General features: G+C 37.9%; 1 protein-coding gene across 1 annotated transcript in view; it reads right to left on the minus strand.

Moving 5' to 3' along the window:
• Positions 1-17,747, minus strand: part of LOC134677474 (leishmanolysin-like peptidase) — a 148,039-nt gene that overhangs the window by 58,922 nt on the left and 71,370 nt on the right. Inside the window, exons 2-4 of the mRNA XM_063535956.1 lie at positions 2,988-3,088; positions 2,179-2,209; positions 930-1,012 (exon numbers count right to left, since the gene is read on the minus strand). Of these exons, the coding sequence (XP_063392026.1) occupies positions 930-1,012; positions 2,179-2,209; positions 2,988-3,088 (215 nt within the window). The remainder of the gene's footprint in view (positions 1-929; positions 1,013-2,178; positions 2,210-2,987; positions 3,089-17,747) is intronic.

The following is a 17,747-nucleotide window of genomic DNA, read 5'->3' on the forward strand; positions in this document are numbered from 1 at the left end:
AATTTATTGTACCGGTAAAAAAGTAACCCTGTATACAGTATGTATCAGAACGATAGGCAAAGAAAGAGACCCATTAATGTTTAGGTCAGACAGCAACTTTTACTATGGGACTAACCCCTCAAACGCTGGAAAGAAAATTTGATGTTTCATACATTTTGCTGGTCTGATGTTGTGATTTCCTATGGGAGGGTCAAATTTTTTTCGCGTTTTCGGGGTTGGTCCTATAAATAATAAAGGCTGCTCATCATCATCATCATCATCATCTCAGCCATAAGACGTCCACTGCTGAACATAGGCCTCCTCCTTGGACCTCCATTCGTACCGGTTGGAAGCCACCCGCATCCAGCGTCTTCCGGCGGCTTTAACAAGGTCGTCCGTCCATCTTGTGGGACTAGCAAGCGCAGCGTAGGAAAAGTTGCTCAGTATGACATAAACATTAATGGATCTCTTTCTTTGCCTTTCGTTCTGATACATACTGTATAGAATAGTTAATTAAGTTTAGTTGAATAAATATTAATTAAATAAACACTGACATATCCAATCCATATCGTTTCAATATCTAGATATTTGACGTATCTCATTGTTCGAATACGGCTGCCAGTAACTATCAAATTGTACTGGTAACCATGGTCACTCCAACCCCGTTAACCCCAGGTCGGTGGGACCTTAGTATACTAAACACCACAGACAAAACATCCTCTAGACTGAGCATAGTCGCGCTACCCCCTCTGCCACGCATACGGTAATTTTACTCCATGTTCGAGTCAAAAGTGTCTTTGTGTGACGTCCGTGTTTTGAACGGACCAATCATGGCACGGGACTTCGCCCACCTCGTCCCGCACACCCCCGCATTTTTGGCATCATCAGTTGCATGAAATAATTGCTCTAAACTCGGCCTAGAGGATTCCTAGTCTATGCTAAACACTAACCTGTTAAGTTTAATAGGACCCCCTGTTTTCCGGACCTTGAGCGCCTCTTCCCAAAACTTGACCGCCTTAGGGAGGATCGTGTTCTGAAATTAAAAGCACAGAATAAATAATAGTACTAAGTACAGAAGACTCACTCTAACAAAACGCGTCTGTCACGATCAGCACAGATATGGCCGCTAGGTGGCGACAGCGCCACGCGCGGCTTATGGCAAACCCCAAAATTGGGGTCGAACGGATGCACTTTTAGCTACCTGTAGCAAAGCGACGAAATCGCGGAGTGAGCCACGCCTGTGAAAAGTAAATATTTATAGTCTGTTTCTTTAGGTATTTAAATAGCAGTAAACAAGCAATTTGTATTTCGGATAGTTATAGCATTTATTAGTTAACAAACTAATTACAAAACCGGCTAACCTACATTATTTGATCGTGTAATGTTTTCATCTACCCTCAACTGGCTTAAGGAGCCATTTGAGGGTAGATTTTATTTACTTTTATTTAAATACCTAAAGATACAGAGTATAGAAAAAACCTTATAGGGGATGTGCGCGTTGAAGGGTCGGCCATCTTGTGGCCTGGATCGGAAACATAAATATGTACGTTGCCAAAGCAAGTGCTGCCATCTACCGTTCTCGTACGTTTTCTTGTGCATATTAGGTTCTTCTCCATCTTGATAGATTCTCCATATTGTGATAGGTGTGCCATCTTGTGGGCTACATCGGAAGCACGTTTACGTCTCGCGCCAAAAATCTGACGGCTCCTATGTAAGTCCCTTTGTGTAGAACAATTACACTCCGCTTGGCAACTAATTCCAGGAATTGGCGTACTAGTTTTCACGAAAGTGGCTGCCATCTGAGCTTCCAACTCAGAGGGTAAATGTGGGTAAATAATAAACTAGCTAGGCTAGGATTAGTCCGTTTTCCTCAGGATGTTTTCCTTCATCGAAAAGTAACTCGCAAATGTCATAATGATATTTCGTACATTTAATAAGAACCGAAAAACTCATTGGTACGAGCTGGGGTTTAAACCCACGACCTCCGGAATGAAAGTCGTACGTTAGGCCACACTCTACTGTCCATCTTTCCGTCTGACCGTCTGTTTGTCTGTCTGTCACCAGCCTGTATCTCATGAACCGTGATAGCTAGGCCGTTGAAATTTTTGCAGATAATGTATTTCTGTGCCGCTATAACAACAAATACTAAAAGTACGGAACCCTCGGTGGGAGAGTCCGAAACAGTAAATAAATACTTACATTGATCATGTCGAATTTCTCTGGTTCTAATCTGTAAACAAAACAAATTTAATTATGATATGTTATCATCATCATCATCTCAGCCTATATACGTCCCACTGCTGGGCACAGGCCTCCTCTCGAGCGCGAGAGGGCTTGGGCTATAGTCCCCACGCTAGCCCAATGCGGATTGGGGACTTCACATACACCTTTGAATTTCTTCGCAGATGTATGCAGCTTTCCTCACGATGTTTTCCTTCACCGAAAAGCGACTGGTAAATATCGAATGATATTTCGTACATAAGTTCCGAAAAACTCATTGGTACGAGCCGGGGTTTGAACCCGCGACCTCCGGATTGCAAGTCGCACGCTCTTACCGCTAGGCCACCAGCGCTCCATATGCGCGCTGATATGTTATATAATATATTAAAAAGACAAAAGCAAAGGATAGAAATTCGTATCCTACCGACTGCGCCACGTCTGTCTGTGTGTTTGTATATTCGCAATAAACTCAAAAACTACTGAACGGATTTTCATACGGTTTTCACCTATCAATAGAGTGATTCTTGGGGAAGGTTTAGGTGTATAATTAGTTAACTTTTTCGACGCCGTGTCAAACATATAAGCAGTCACTCGGACGCCACGTCACCGAAGTGTCAAAACTGAAATTGAACTTCATGCATAAGCACGTAGGTCTATGTTGCTCTCTGGTCTATGACCGATTAATCCGTCTTTGGCGTTGGACCTGCGGTGCGGATATATCGGTCATTGGCGTCCAAAAGGTTAACCCGTGCGAAGCCGGGGCGGACGCTAGTATTACTATATCTTACCTATAGACGGAATGGTCATAGAATATACTAATTCGGAGCGGCTGGTCTATACTCCGTTTCTTCACGAGATGTGCCGCCTCTATGTGCACCCCTCTGACTACCTGTGAAAGAAAGAGACAGACGGTTAGTATCAGCTTGTTTCACTATCCTCGTGCCGCCCACCGTACAAAATTATAGCCAAGGAAGCTAGAATGTTGTTGTATTTTCAATTGGGTTGAATTTCACTTGTTCGATAATTTTACGGGACAAATGAAATGCTACCTAATTTGTTTTTAATTAAGGTTGACATTGCATCGAAACTGAGTGTACATCCTAATGTACATTGGGCGGCACGAGGCTATTGATTTTAAAATATACACATTTTAATTTATTTTTCAACCGGCTCTGTTTTATACTTTTTTCCTTGTGACTCTTAAATGCCTAAAGTACCTACTTTTAGCAAAATAAAAACGCAAATTTGTCAGCTGAAGTAGATAGCGTTGATAGCAAGTTCAAATTAAGTTTTTATACAGAAATAAATGCTAAATTGTTTTACTTTATTTTTATTTATCTATTAAAATGCCCCACTGCTTGATGTAGGCCTCCCCTCCCCACTTTTCCCCTCTATGTCCGTTTTTTTAGCATTAGAAAGAACTTCGCAGAAGTTCGCTTGTGGTTCTAAATCTGGCACTTTTCACTTTTAGCGTTAACAATTTGAAGTAAATTATATGTATTGACTATGCTACCTTAAATAATTCAATAATTATTAACAATTAACGAGCCTGATAAAAACTGCATGCTTGCTTCTGCCGAGTTCTTTCTAATGCTAAAATAAATGAACTAAGTCTAAGGCAACCTTTCCACTGATACTGAGATTAGGTAGCAAAAAATTGATTTCTTTTTCATTGACACTTTTTTCCTATATTGTATACTTTCCCCAAAAACCCGGACATATTACATTCTAAAAGGGGGGGAGGGGATTGCGTCAGGGGGAGGGGATGGGGGACTGCTAGTGTGCATAAAGCACCATACTCAAAAGTATCATACTTGCCAGTCGCTTTTCGGTGAAGGAAAACATCGTGAGGAAACCGGACTAATCCTAATAAGGCCTAGATTCCCCTCTGGGTCGGAAGGTCAGATGGCAGTCGCTTTCGTAAAAACTAGTGCCTATGCCTATTTTCGGGATTGGTTGCCAAGCGCACCCCAGGCGCAGGCAGGAAATAACGCGAGGAAGATGAAGATGAGTAGGTTCTGCCATCTTGTGGCCTACATCGGAAGCATAAGCTTCACATTTACGCGCGCCAAAATCTGACGGCTCCTGTGCTGCCCCCTATAGTTCATGCATGCTCCCTATAGCAAAAAGAATAGATAGTATAGAGGGGTCCTGTCATTGTGAATTTTGTAGTCACAGTAAATATACTGCCATCTATCGACACACGACTAAAACTCAAGATGAAAACGTATACAATTATCAAAAAAATGTATATATGATTTTATTATTTTTATGTCATTTTGATCCATGTTCATTCACTCATATCTATGTGTTAAAATTGTGAAATATGAAACGGTGTCGTTAAGCCATCTAGCCGAGCATAGGCTAAAGGTGTGTGCGGCATCTATCCGAGAATTACTTTTTCTTGATTTCCGAGGCACGTTTTTTCCTTAGACTTTATATAAGTAAATATTTGCTTTAGAAACTTTGCAACTCGATTTCCAATAAAAGTTAATTTTACGAGAGAATTTCAATAAAGTATCGATAAACTGGCGAAACTTTATACACATTCAACGTACATTTATTATATTTTAGGCTACAAACTTTAAAATGATATTTTCTTTGTTTATTCTAACGTTATGGATGACAGGCAAGTTGTTTGTTCTCTAATTTTTAATTTCGTAGTATCCTTGAATTTATTTCAGTTTTTCCCTTACTGAATTATACGAAAAATAAATATTCTGGTGAGAACACTTTTTTCTTTTTCCCCGCTGCGTCTGTCTGTTTGTGTGTTTGTTCGCTATGAACTCAAAAACTACTGAACGGATTTTCATGCGGTTTTCACCTATCAATAGAGTGATTCTCGAGGAAGGTTCATCTATCATCATCGAATAGCAGTGCATGAATAGTCAATTTAAAACCATAATTTGCAAGATGGTAAAAAAACATAATAATTTATGTATAATTGTGTTCAATTATTTATTTATTAACATAAAAATATACAGCTTATACAAATACAATGTCCCACAAAACAGTTTACACGGTTTGACTGTGGGATCGCGCAGTCTCTACTCTCTTATATTACATTAAAGTTTACATCTGTCATTACTAATAATGCTCAACAATTATTAAACGCGATTTACGAGGTAACTACGCAGCTTTTTACCAAATTTTACTTTATTGGCTTCCTGTCTGATGTCAGAGGGCAGGCTGTTGAGTATGTAGGGAAGGCGTTTATGAAGACATCTATCGCCGTAGTAATTAGTAACCCTCGGCACAACAAACTTGCCCGCAGACACCGACCTGGTTCCACAAACATCGTTACGGTGTAACTGGGTATGCCCTCGACTGCCATGATTGTTGTACAAAATTAAATAAAAGTAACTGTTATCATCCCTATAAAAACTGTCTTAACCTCGTAAGGCCAAACATAGAAGTATCTGCCTATTTTTAATTGTACTTAACCTTGTTGTATAGAAAACATCCTTGCGATAAATTTCGTTAATTTAAGAAAGCAATAAAACAAACGAAATGCTGCTTTATTTGGTAAACCAAAAGGTTCTGATTAGATTGAAACGTAATGTGTGCATGTCGGCGGCCGATCGTAAGATCAGGCAGATCGTAATGTTCCCGTGTAATGTTTTGACGATAGTCACATTAAACCAATATATAGGTAGGTTAGGTTTTTTAGGTTGCTTCAGATGCCCGAAGGGTCAAAGATTTTCACGTTTCACGATATGCCTAGGAATTTCACGATACCTATGCCTGATCTTACGATCGGCCGCCGACACACACACTAAAATAAAAATAAATTCCAGAAGCCATTCCTTGGGAGTACCACCGGTGGCCTCCTGTCCACCCAAATACATTGCAAACACAACAAGGCGAAATACCACTCAACGGAATCAACTACACAAATAAAAAACCAGCATATCAAATGTATATACAGAGAAAACATATCCCAAAGATGGTTAAATTATCTGATGCTGTAGACAAGAAAATTGATAAGCTCCAAGGTTTTACAGATACGCCATCAAGAAGACAATTTGCTCATCATGATATTTTTCATTTAAGTACTTTAGTTGGTGATTTGGACAATGTAAACTCTGTAATTGAAAAAGATAATGTTCTAAATGATATGAATGGAGTTAACGAGGATGGAAGCGAGAAGCAGGCTATTGTTGAAGAAATTGAAGAGAAAAACGACAATTTTGATTTTTGGGCGCGGGGTTGAGCTTTTTTTAATAATAAAAACTGTGAGGTTGTCATGTTTTTATTTTAAATTCTATTAGAGTCTATCGAAGCTAACTTTACATAAACTTGATTAAAACAAAGAAATATCTTCGATTTATATAAAAATTATACCAAACACGGCCTAGCAGTTTCACTGATGTAGATATCAAGATAAAATTGAGAGCCCTAAATAAACTTTTAAGAGCGGATATCTCAAAATTCTATTCAAGATATCGAAAAACTTGACTAACAATTAATAAAACGTGTAACAAATATCAGCTTTCAGTTTGTCTAAGTAGTCATGTCGCTAAGACGCAAAATTTTCAAGATACAAGTGAAAAAATGTGACCATCTTACCCCCCCCCCCCCTCTACCCCCAGCAACGGGGCTACAGCCTGGGACTTTTGATATGTTCACCTCCTAACTAGTCCAAACAAAGTTACGGGGTCAAAACTTGTGTTCCTAGCATTTGTCTCTCTACCTTCTTATTTTATTGCTTGGCCTAGGACATTAGTACCGTTAATATGAACAATAATGACTTTTTTGTGTCATTAATTGTTATTAATTAATAATTTTATAAGGACCTCAGTCATTCATCAAATTATCCAATTATGGGAACTTAAAATAATTTTGGAGCTCAAATAGGATGTGACCCTAGAGTTAGACCAGACTAAGACAAGTCTGCGACGACTTGGATAGCACATGCAGTGCAAGTGTTATTTTAAACGTCACAATTCTATGAAATTCATGAAGTATAAATAACACTCGCACAGCGTATGCTATCAAAATCGTTGCAGACTTGTCTTGGTCTAACTCTATCGGTTTCGCAATTTATCGACCGAAATAAATTTTATATTATAATAAAAATAAACAAGTTTTGTGATTTTGTTTCGACATAAATCCAATACGCGTGAAGAGACGTGCAATAAAACAACCATCAGTAGAACTTATATATTTTTATAATGTCGTTACTTAAAACAATACTGATACTGCTAATGACAGGTAAGTCATTTATAGTAGTAGTAGACCACATAAATAAGACGGTATGTCAGATACAGATAGTGCATAAAGAAAGAAAGAAAGAAAACATTTATTTTCAGGCTACTATTGGTCCATAGATAAATACCTATCCTTCCTATTTTATTTGATCCTTCAATCTTTTTTTATCCTTCGTATTTTCACGAACACGTACGGTTTCTTGCTATTTCAGTCAGTCTCGATACAAAAAGTATTGACATTGACTGGAGTAGCCTGACAATTACGAACGTTCCGACATAAAAAAAGTCTCATAGCACGGATCCAGACCAAAGTGTTCGACACTTCAGTTTTCTACAGATCAACGGTCTTATAAAACGAAGTGTGGGTAGCCTCGGCCCGGACACGGGCCGTTTTAGAGTAGGTCATTCTCAAAGTTGGGGACTCCTATACTTTTACAATACAAAATATTTTGTATTATACCAATTCGCTGACACTGATATAAGAGCTATGGGACATGGGACATATTTTTGAGTATGACGAGTGCATAGTTATTGTGGTATAAATTGCTGACTTTGAACCATCATTAAAGCTCAAATTTTATTTTCAGTCAAACTGGGGAAAATGGATCATACAGAATCTGAAACAAATCACCAACACAAGATCAAAGAAAGGCTTGATCAATTTAAAATGAAAAGAAAGGAGGCATTCGTCGTCACTCCACCATTTGAAATGAATAATGCAATTGCAAATCTAAATGACGATGATATTACGCAAGAGACTAATGTACACGGAAAATCTATTGAGGACGATGTTGGACGAGTAACTTCAATAGAATCAAATGCAAATTACAAAAACATCGATCAAAAAGATTCAAATAAAAACAACGAATATGAAGCTCGTCTTCCCATAAATGATATGATGGACGTCTTGAATAAACAAAGCCAATTAGTACAAAAACTAGCGGTACTATTGCAATCAAAAACTAACGATGAGCAAAATGACAAAATAAGATCTACAACGGATAGAGGAGAGAAAAATGATGATATAAATAGATGTAACAAAGTTTGTAAACAATCTTTAAGGCAAGAAGCAGACGATTGCGTGCAGGAAATTATGTGTTTTCCTAGAGAGGGTGATTCCCAAAGTGAAAGTGATTACTCATTTCCCTTAGATCATGAGTTCAAGTCTCACCCAAGACAGTAAATCATTTTTCCACTTTTAAATTTATTCTATGCTTAATAGCATCGTTCGCAGACGTTTCTGCTTGTTAAAAATGAAATGAAGTCCCACGAAATGTCCTCATCTCAGCATGTTGCTGGCGACTAGCGCTGAGCTTCCGATGAGACTATCAAGCGAGAAGAATCACGGCAGGTAACAGGCAAGAAAAAGAGTGGTTGGAACAAATTTACCTAGAACGAATACAGGGTGGAAAGATAAGTCGGGCCCTGGAGGGAAACTACCTTAAATCCTTAAGCTGGCTCATTTTACTTAAAGGAGACATTCCTTTATTTTTAAAAAGAAACAAAACTGCATTCTGCTGATATTTTAAATGTCCCAGTGCTGGACATTGTCCCAATAGTTGCTACATACAATTTTTATTCTAAGCAATGTTTGTATATGGTAAACGGGCTGTCAACTATTGGGATTAGGGTGTTAAACACTAGGAACGTTTACCTTACAATGGCCACGGTGTTACTTTTTGGACTGAGCCTTGATGATCCTGTCTCTTCACAGACGTGCCGAAAAACTTATTATGGCTTTTCAAAATGCGAATTTAAATTCTTTTGGGGTGAGGGTGTCAATTTCCGGCGGGTCCGCGGCCGGCTCCCTGACACGCGGGGTTGCGTAATCTATCACAGTCATAACGTGTTTTGCAGATTTCGATTTAAAGATGCAGGTATTTTTTTATAATTATGTATGCTAGTTTTAAGGTATTTCACTATCTATGGATCACTAATAGTTTAGTTTTTAATTTTAGTTTTAATTATAGTTGCTTGATTTTCATTGCGTTTCATAAATGCACATCACTCTTCAAATTTATCTGTCCTTGCGTGTCAACTGGGTGTTATTGCAGCATCCAAATAAACGTTTTATTTATCTAACTAAGCTAGTTATTAATTTCTCTTAGTAATACCACCTTGTTTGGAAATAAATGTTTATCTAACTTGTTTGTTTCGTTGACTTCTGTATTTGTTAAATTAGATATGAGATAAGTTAGTTTAGCTAGTTTAGCTATCATTGCTATTTTAACCACTTGTCTATGTATGATGATTTCATGAAGACCCCGATGAAGTTTTGCAGTCGTCTTGTTGCATTTAACTTGATAATATTTTTTTCTGCTGTGCACAACCACGGTTTGAACCTACGATTTTTGAAAACAACACACATAAGAAAGGTTGAGTTTAGTGGACCCAGAGTACTCAGAGACGTCTCAAAGACAGAATATGTAGTTAACTGATGTATCAAACTTACAAAATTCAGGGATAAAATGCTAATTTCTGCTGCAGAACTCATTTTTATTTCGATTGAGTTTGTTTTCATATATTCAATTAACTTTGGCTTAAAATTCAGAGTTTATGAAGTATTTTTTATAAATCTGAATTGGAAGTCAGATATTGGAAGGTATTTCCCAAGTGTTAGTATAATCTTGAAGTTTTGGTTAATCTTCTGGTTTTCTGAAATTATGAAAAATGTAATGTTTTAATAGTCATTTAAAATAGAGAAAATAATTGATTTTCTTCAACCAAGGTGTTCGCAACTGTCAAAGGTTTACATAGATGGCGCCATCATAGCTTGCACCTTTTTCTATGACATTACATTAGGCTTAAGGGGCTGGCATCTAGAGCCAGTCCATCAAACAATTTTGACACGTTTCTAGGGATTGACAGGGCAAACTATAATGGCGCCATCTGCTAAATACTTCAACCGGCCAACCCCATTGGCGAGGGGTCGCACAGGACCAATGGCGATGTCGCTGAGCCAACGGACTAAGTAAAATAGTACAAGATGATCAATCGTACCGTAAGGTCCCGTTTTCTTGACACATTCTACTCCAATTACCTTTTCATGTTTCAATTACATATTTTCGATTTGAAAGTTTCTTGAACATATTTTATTTCATCCTCTTTTTTCATCATAGCTAATATGAAAAACGAGCTTCTTCAAGTGAAATGTCCGCCTACAAAATTGTGTCCATCTACGTTCATTAACAACACTACATTTTTGCAAATATAAATGTCTTTATCTTTATGGAAACTCATCTATTTCCAAATCCTCAGCCTCCGTATCCTCAGAATTACGAGAAAAGAAAAATAAAAGATTTTTTTAATGCGTCGTTAAATTCGTGCAGTGAAATCGAAATAATAATGTAAAAGATAAACTTATTTTATTGTTCCAATAAAATATAAATAACAAAATGAAAAAGTTTACAAATAGTTCTAAGTTACCGTGTGTTATTGTAATGTTTTCTACTTGTATATCAATACTAATGTTTTTATTGACATGTAAGCTACTTTGACTATCATAGTAAATTAATTGATAGTTAATCATAATTCCACTTAAAGTACGCCTTTACGCACTGTAATGTGATTTCTTAAGTTTTCTAGTTAAAAATTATTAGTCTTATTCTTGTTATAATCATCTTTCCAGTCAACTGCGGCAAATTGTGTGACCCCTACAGTGACAGATCGCTAAGAATAAATCATGATATAAAAGAAAAACTAAACCAATTCAGAATAAAGAGAAAAGAGACTTTTATTGTCACTCCGCCATTTGAAATGAACACATTTAGTAAGATGTATGTTACTCCGGCTACAGTATCCAATGAAGCTACAGATGAAGCCGAGACCAATATCGCCAGACCTGATAATGATGATAATATATACGATAAATCTGATGATGAGGATGTGTCTGACTCTGAAAGACATAAAAGAGATTACGATAGCAATAAAATTACAGAGAGAGAGCCTTTAGACTATAACGAAAATATGAATCTTAGAAATAGGTATGGTTTGCATACTAAACCAGTTAATAACATGGATATAATGATGCAAGTTATATCAAAACAAAATGACTTGATTAAAAAAATAATAGCGCTATATAAAGCCGGAATAAAGCAGAGGAAGTTTCAGAAAATATTAAATTCTATACTCAAGAAGAATAATAAACAACTGTTAAGACAGGCTAATGATGGCACATTACCAGGCAATGATGGCACATCACCAAGCAATGATGGCAAATCACCAGGCAATGATGGCACATCACCAGACAATGATGGCAAATCAACAGGCAATGATGACACAACACCAAGCAATGATGGCAAATCACCAGGCAATGATGGCAAATCACCAGGCAATGATAGCACATCACCAGGCAATGATGGCAATTCAACAGGCAATGATAGCACATCACCAGGCAATGATGGCAAATCACCAGGCAATGATAGCACATCACCAGGCAATGATGGCAAATCACCAGGCAATGATGACACAACACCAAGCAATGATGGCAAATCACCAGGCAATGATGGCAAATCACCAGGCAATGATGACACAACACCAAGCAATGATGGCAAATCACCAGGCAATGATGACACAACACCAAGCAATGATGGCAAATCACCAGGCAATGATGGCAAATCTCCAGGCAATAATGGCACATCACCAGGCAATGATGACACAACACCAGGCAATGATGATGATTATGACACAACACCCAGCGCAAGTAGTCAGACTGACGCGGGAAAGAGAGGGATGACATCGATAGTAAGGTTCGATGAAGCCGCAATTAAGAGGCATCTTGCAAAGAACCCATTCGTGAGACGAATACTAAACATGGCGCAGAAGAAGAGAGAAGAGTATATTAATAGGAGGAGGCAAGAGATAGCGCTGCAACGAAAAGGTTATACATAGAAGAGATTCCAGGACGCTGGCCGCGTTCCCCCTCTGCACAGTGAGGCTGAGTTTTTGTGCAAAAAAGAAGAGATTATTGACAATATATTATTTTCTATTTACGCTTATGCTCAGTGAAAAGAACACGAACCTACGGGGCCTTAAGGCGTACGATGAAAATGCACTTATATTGTACAGAATAGGGAACTTTATCTATCTGTCGACCAATTTTTTTCGAAAGCTGACAACACGGTCGACAAGTATAAAAACCGGGCAAGTGCGAGTCGGACTCGTGCACGAAGGGTTCCGTTCCATAATGCAAAAAAAAAACAAAAAAAAAAGCAAAAAGAAAACGGTCACCCATCCAAGTACTGACCCCTCCCGACGTTGCTTAACTTTGGTCAAAAATCACGTTTGTTGTATGGGAGCCCCATTTAAATCTTTATTTTATTCTGTTTTTAGTATTTGTTGTTATAGCGGCAACAGAAATACATCATCTGTGAAAATTTCAACTGTCTAGCTATCACGGTTCGTGAGATACAGCCTGGTGACAGACGGACGGACGGACGGACGGACAGCGAAGTCTTAGTAATAGGGTCCCGTTTTACCCTTTGGGTACGGAACCCTAAAAATCGGCTCATAGTTAAACGTAATCCACACATTGATCAGAAAAGAAATTGTCGTCAATCTCCAATTTAATCACCAATTTTAGTTTTATTGTGATATTTGAGCGCTCTTAATTAAAGAAACGCCCCCAAACGCGGATACTAGAGTCAAAAATTGGTATTCTTGCGTCCGCATCTCCATTTTATCGGTAATTTTGGAAATCACCGACCCAGCTTCTTAAAAAGCAATAGTTAACAGTTTTTAGTGACTAAGTTGTTTTACATGTTCTTATCTTATAATATTTTAAACTTTCGCGTTTTGAATACATATTAACTCACATTATAGACGGGTCTAACGCGAATTATATTCAAACCAGTGAAACCTGTGTCGAAACGTCGGTAAATAAAGGTAATTGAATATAATTCGCGTTAGACCCGTCTATAATGTGAGTTAATATGTTCTTATCTTGTACTTTCCAATGTCATGTATGCTGTCAATGTCATGTATGTTGTCAATATGTTATGTATGTTGTCAATGTCATATGGATGCTGATACGCAATAATGTGTCAACCCACATTAATTTTGCAATAAGTTTTTTTTTTACCTAGCCTACTTTGGTGTCCCACTGCTGGGCAAAGGCTGTAAGATAAGATAAGATATCAACTCAAAAAAAATACGCTTACAGTTGACATTTTATAGAAAAATTAATGTGGATTGACACATTTTTGCTAAACGCCATCCATGTATGGTGTCAATGTCATGAATGTTGTCAATGTCATGTATGTTGTCAATGCCATGTATGTCGTGGGTATGAATGAAGAAATTATCTATCTATATAAGTAATTGTCGTGCGAAAGGCCCCTTAAATGGCGCGTCGGTCGGTATTTTGTATAACTTACAACAAATTAAAATTCAAGAACATATCCATCTCGCTCATGCTTACGCTGTGAGAGAGAGAACACGAACCTACAGGGCTTTAAGAAGAAGACCAAAAGTAGCTTAACCTACACATTCTATTACTTAACACAAATTGAACAGGCGGATCAAATCAGGCCGTGCGGACGCAAACCCAATGGGTTTGCGTTCGGACAATTTGATTAGATTGGCGAAAAAATGTCCCGTCTGGGCTCCACATTAAACTGAAAATCATAATTATAGCTCGTCAAGAAGAACGGTATCGTCTTGGGTCGTCCCATTAGTTTTTCGTCAAGTTCTCAAATTAGTCCTATTCTGCTTTCGTCACGCATTCTACATTGAAAGCCACCGACGATTGTGATGCTGATGAATGTAGAATGAGTGACGAAAGCAGAATAGGACTAATTTAAGAACTTGACGAAAAACTAATGGGACGACCCAAGACGATACCAGAAGATCTTGTCAGTAGAAAAAGGCAAATATGAAAAATGTAGGCGCGAAGGGATATCGTCTCTTAGAAAATTAGAATTTCGCGCCTTTTTCTACTGACAAGATTTGCTTGACCGTCTAGATTCCAAAAAATGTTGACATTTTTTACTAGCGCGTCTTGTATTTATATAAAAATAAGTAAGTAAAAGTACTTTTTTAAATAATAGGAGTAAAATTACCAATAAATAAATTATCTTAGCGTGTTTATTTAAAGGAATTTACAATTTTGCAAACAAATGTGACGTCCCAAGGGTAAAGGTACCTTATGGCGGTTGGCGCTTACGCTATTATTAACGCCGCTCCAATATTATTGCGACGCTATGCGACGTAAGCGCCAGTCGCCATAAGGTACCTTTTGCCGTGGAACGTCACAAATTATTGCAGTGGCAACATTGTCTTACTTTTTTTGGAATCTAATGACGTTTTTCAGTTTAGGTATAGGTATACATTCGTTATCCAACCTAACCTAACACATGTGAAAGTATTTATTAAATATAGTTGACCTTTGGAAGTAAAGTTCACTCGTAATGACCATATCGAATCCGTAATCCGTATAGCCAATGACATAACCTGTTACGTTAAATTTGTGTTAAGACGAAACAGGAGCTGAGTTTTAAATATTTCAGGTAAATATACCCGTCTCGCTAACGGAAGCGGCTCCTAAAACTATTGCGATAAGGACAAGGCGAAAAATCCCGCGTAAAAATCTCAAAATTCGAGGTTTCGTACTCGACTGTTTCCTCCTCCAAAACTTAACCAATCCAAACCAAACTTGGAAATCTAAATGATTATGAAATTATCTGCATCGGTCCGTTTTACTTTTTTGGCTATTTGATATCAGTTTTGAATACTACGCCTCTCATTGCGGCATAGTCAATTAGGCCATTTAGGCCATTTTTGAAGGGCTCTAGCGCCTTAAAAAACAAAAATATCAAAAAGATCAAAACGGTCCGACGCAGATATTGACAATATTAATCTGTGTTGAAAAAATCATTGCTCTAGCATCAAAACCCACGGAGGAAACAGTCGAGTACGTTTGTATGGAGAAATGACCACTCCTGTTGGCTCTTAAGTAATAGAATATGTATGTTAAGCTACTCTTGGTCTTCCTCTTAAGGCCCCGTAGGTTCGTGTTCTCTCTCTCACTGAGCGTAAGCATGACCGAGATGGATGTGCTTATCACCGCAAATATGTTTATGAATTTTAATTTGTTGTAAGTTTTAACCATATAAAGAGTAATTGATGAGTTCCTTCAAAATCAAAAATTGCGCATTATTTTTAGGAAACAGTCAGTCACATACAGATATGTTTTTTTAACTTCTAGATATACAATTAGACCTATAGTTCCATTAAATATAAAATACTGATATTTATAATATAACGAGTAGAAACAGGGCTTGTTCGGTAATGCCTATAAATTTTTAGAAGAAATTTGTGACGTCCCACTGATAAAGACACCTTATGGCGGTTGGCGCTTACGCTATTATTAACGCCGCTCCAATATTATTGCGGCGCTATGCGACGTAAGCGCCAGCCGCCATAAGGTACCTTTTGCCGTGGAACGTCGCATGCTCTAAGGCTGAGCCTTGAAGGCGAAACTTTTTTCGGCAGCCGCAGCGAGCGGCGTACCGCAATTAAGGTTATTACAGGTTTGAGTAATTCGCCGTCGCGCCCGTTAAGGGGCCTTTCGCACTCATCATTGGCTACAGCATCTTTGCAGATGATAGTTGCAGCGACTAAAGAAAGTATTTTGAGGAGGTAGTCTACAGTCTACATCGACTGCGATGACTGTATAGACCAATGGCCGATCGGCACTTCTTGCCGCATTGATCACAGACGTGTCTTGACTCCTGGGGTGGTCCGGCAGCTCTGCGATTTCGTTTCTGCCTGAGTTGGTCCAGCCAGAGCTCGTCATGCTTTGCCATGCCTTCCCGCAGTTTACGACGCCATTCCGGTCTCATCTCCGCGCGTTCCTCCCAACAGTCAGCTGGAATGCCGAAGCCATTCATGTCGCGTTTACAGGAGTCCTTGAAACGGAGTACGGGTCGACCAACCGGTCTCTTAGCTTCGGCAATCTGTCCGAGCATGACTTCACGTGGCAATCTGTCAGGGTCCATTCTATGAACGTGTCCCAGCCAACGGAGTCGTCTCTGTTTCAGCATGGCCGTTATGCTGTTGCATTTGGTCTTTGAAAGAACAGCTTCATTAGTTACCCGATCCTTCCAGGTTACTCCTAATATGGTTCGGAGACAACGCATGTGAATGCGACTTTTAAAAATAACTTTTGGTTTGATTTAAAATACACTTTAAAGTTTATTCTAAGACGCAATGTATTGCGAATTTTGTTATGTTTAACGCGTGACAAGCAACGTCAATTACAATGAAATGGCGTGGCTATGGCGTCCATTGAATATAATATTTATTTTGTACTAGCTGTTGCCCGCGACTTCGTCCGCGTGGAATCTTATCTTCAACATTTTACATCTTTAGTACCTATAATTTTAATATCCAAGCAATGTTGAAATTAAGTAATTTTTTTTTTTAGCAAGTTGTATGAAGTTTTAAGTCAAGTGGATTTTGATGTTGGTTGCTGAAATTACTTTTTTTGTATTCACATAATAGGTACCTATGCCCTTATACAAAGATTCAAGTTCGGCACTCACAAAATATCTGATCTCCATACAAACTTTCAACCCCTTTCTCACCACCTTGGGGGATGATTTTCAAAAATGCTTGAATTAGTTTTCATGTTTTTTAATTTAATACCATTTTTTTTCAATAAGTTTAAGTTCCTAGCTTAAAATTAAATTTACACCTTAAGACCCCTTCATTTCATCCCCTTTTTAACCCCCTTAGGGCTTGAATTTCCAAACACGCTGCAATTACTTTTTTTGTAATCGGCTAATATGTCTTTCTAAGAAGTTTCAAAGCATTTGTAATGGATTCAAACTTTGAACCCCATTTTAACCCTGATAGGGGATGAATTTTACAAATCGCTTTAAATCACTTTTATTGTCATCTAATAATATCCCCAAATATAAAGATTCAAATCCCGCGCTCGAAAAAATGAATGATATCCATACAAACTTTCAACCCCGTTTTCACCATGTTAGGGGATGAAATTTACAAAACGCTGAAATTACTTTTCCTGTCTTCTAATAATATCCCTAAATACAAAGATTCAAGTCCCACACTCGAAAAAATTTTTGATATCCATACAAACTTTCAACCCCTTTTTCACCACCTTAGGGGATGAATTTTCAAAAACGCTGTAATTAGTTTTCTTGTATTTTAATAATATATCTTTTAACGAAGTTTCAAATTTCTAGCTCAAAAGAAAACTTTAACCCCATACAAACTTTCATCCCCTTTTTAACCCTGTTAGGGGATGAATTTTACAAAACGCTGAAATTACTTTTACTGTCTTTTAATAATATCCCCAAATACAAAGATTCAAGT

The sequence above is a fragment of the Cydia fagiglandana genome, chromosome 26, assembly GCF_963556715.1.
Source record: "Cydia fagiglandana chromosome 26, ilCydFagi1.1, whole genome shotgun sequence".
Classification (NCBI taxonomy): Eukaryota; Metazoa; Arthropoda; class Insecta; order Lepidoptera; family Tortricidae; genus Cydia; species Cydia fagiglandana.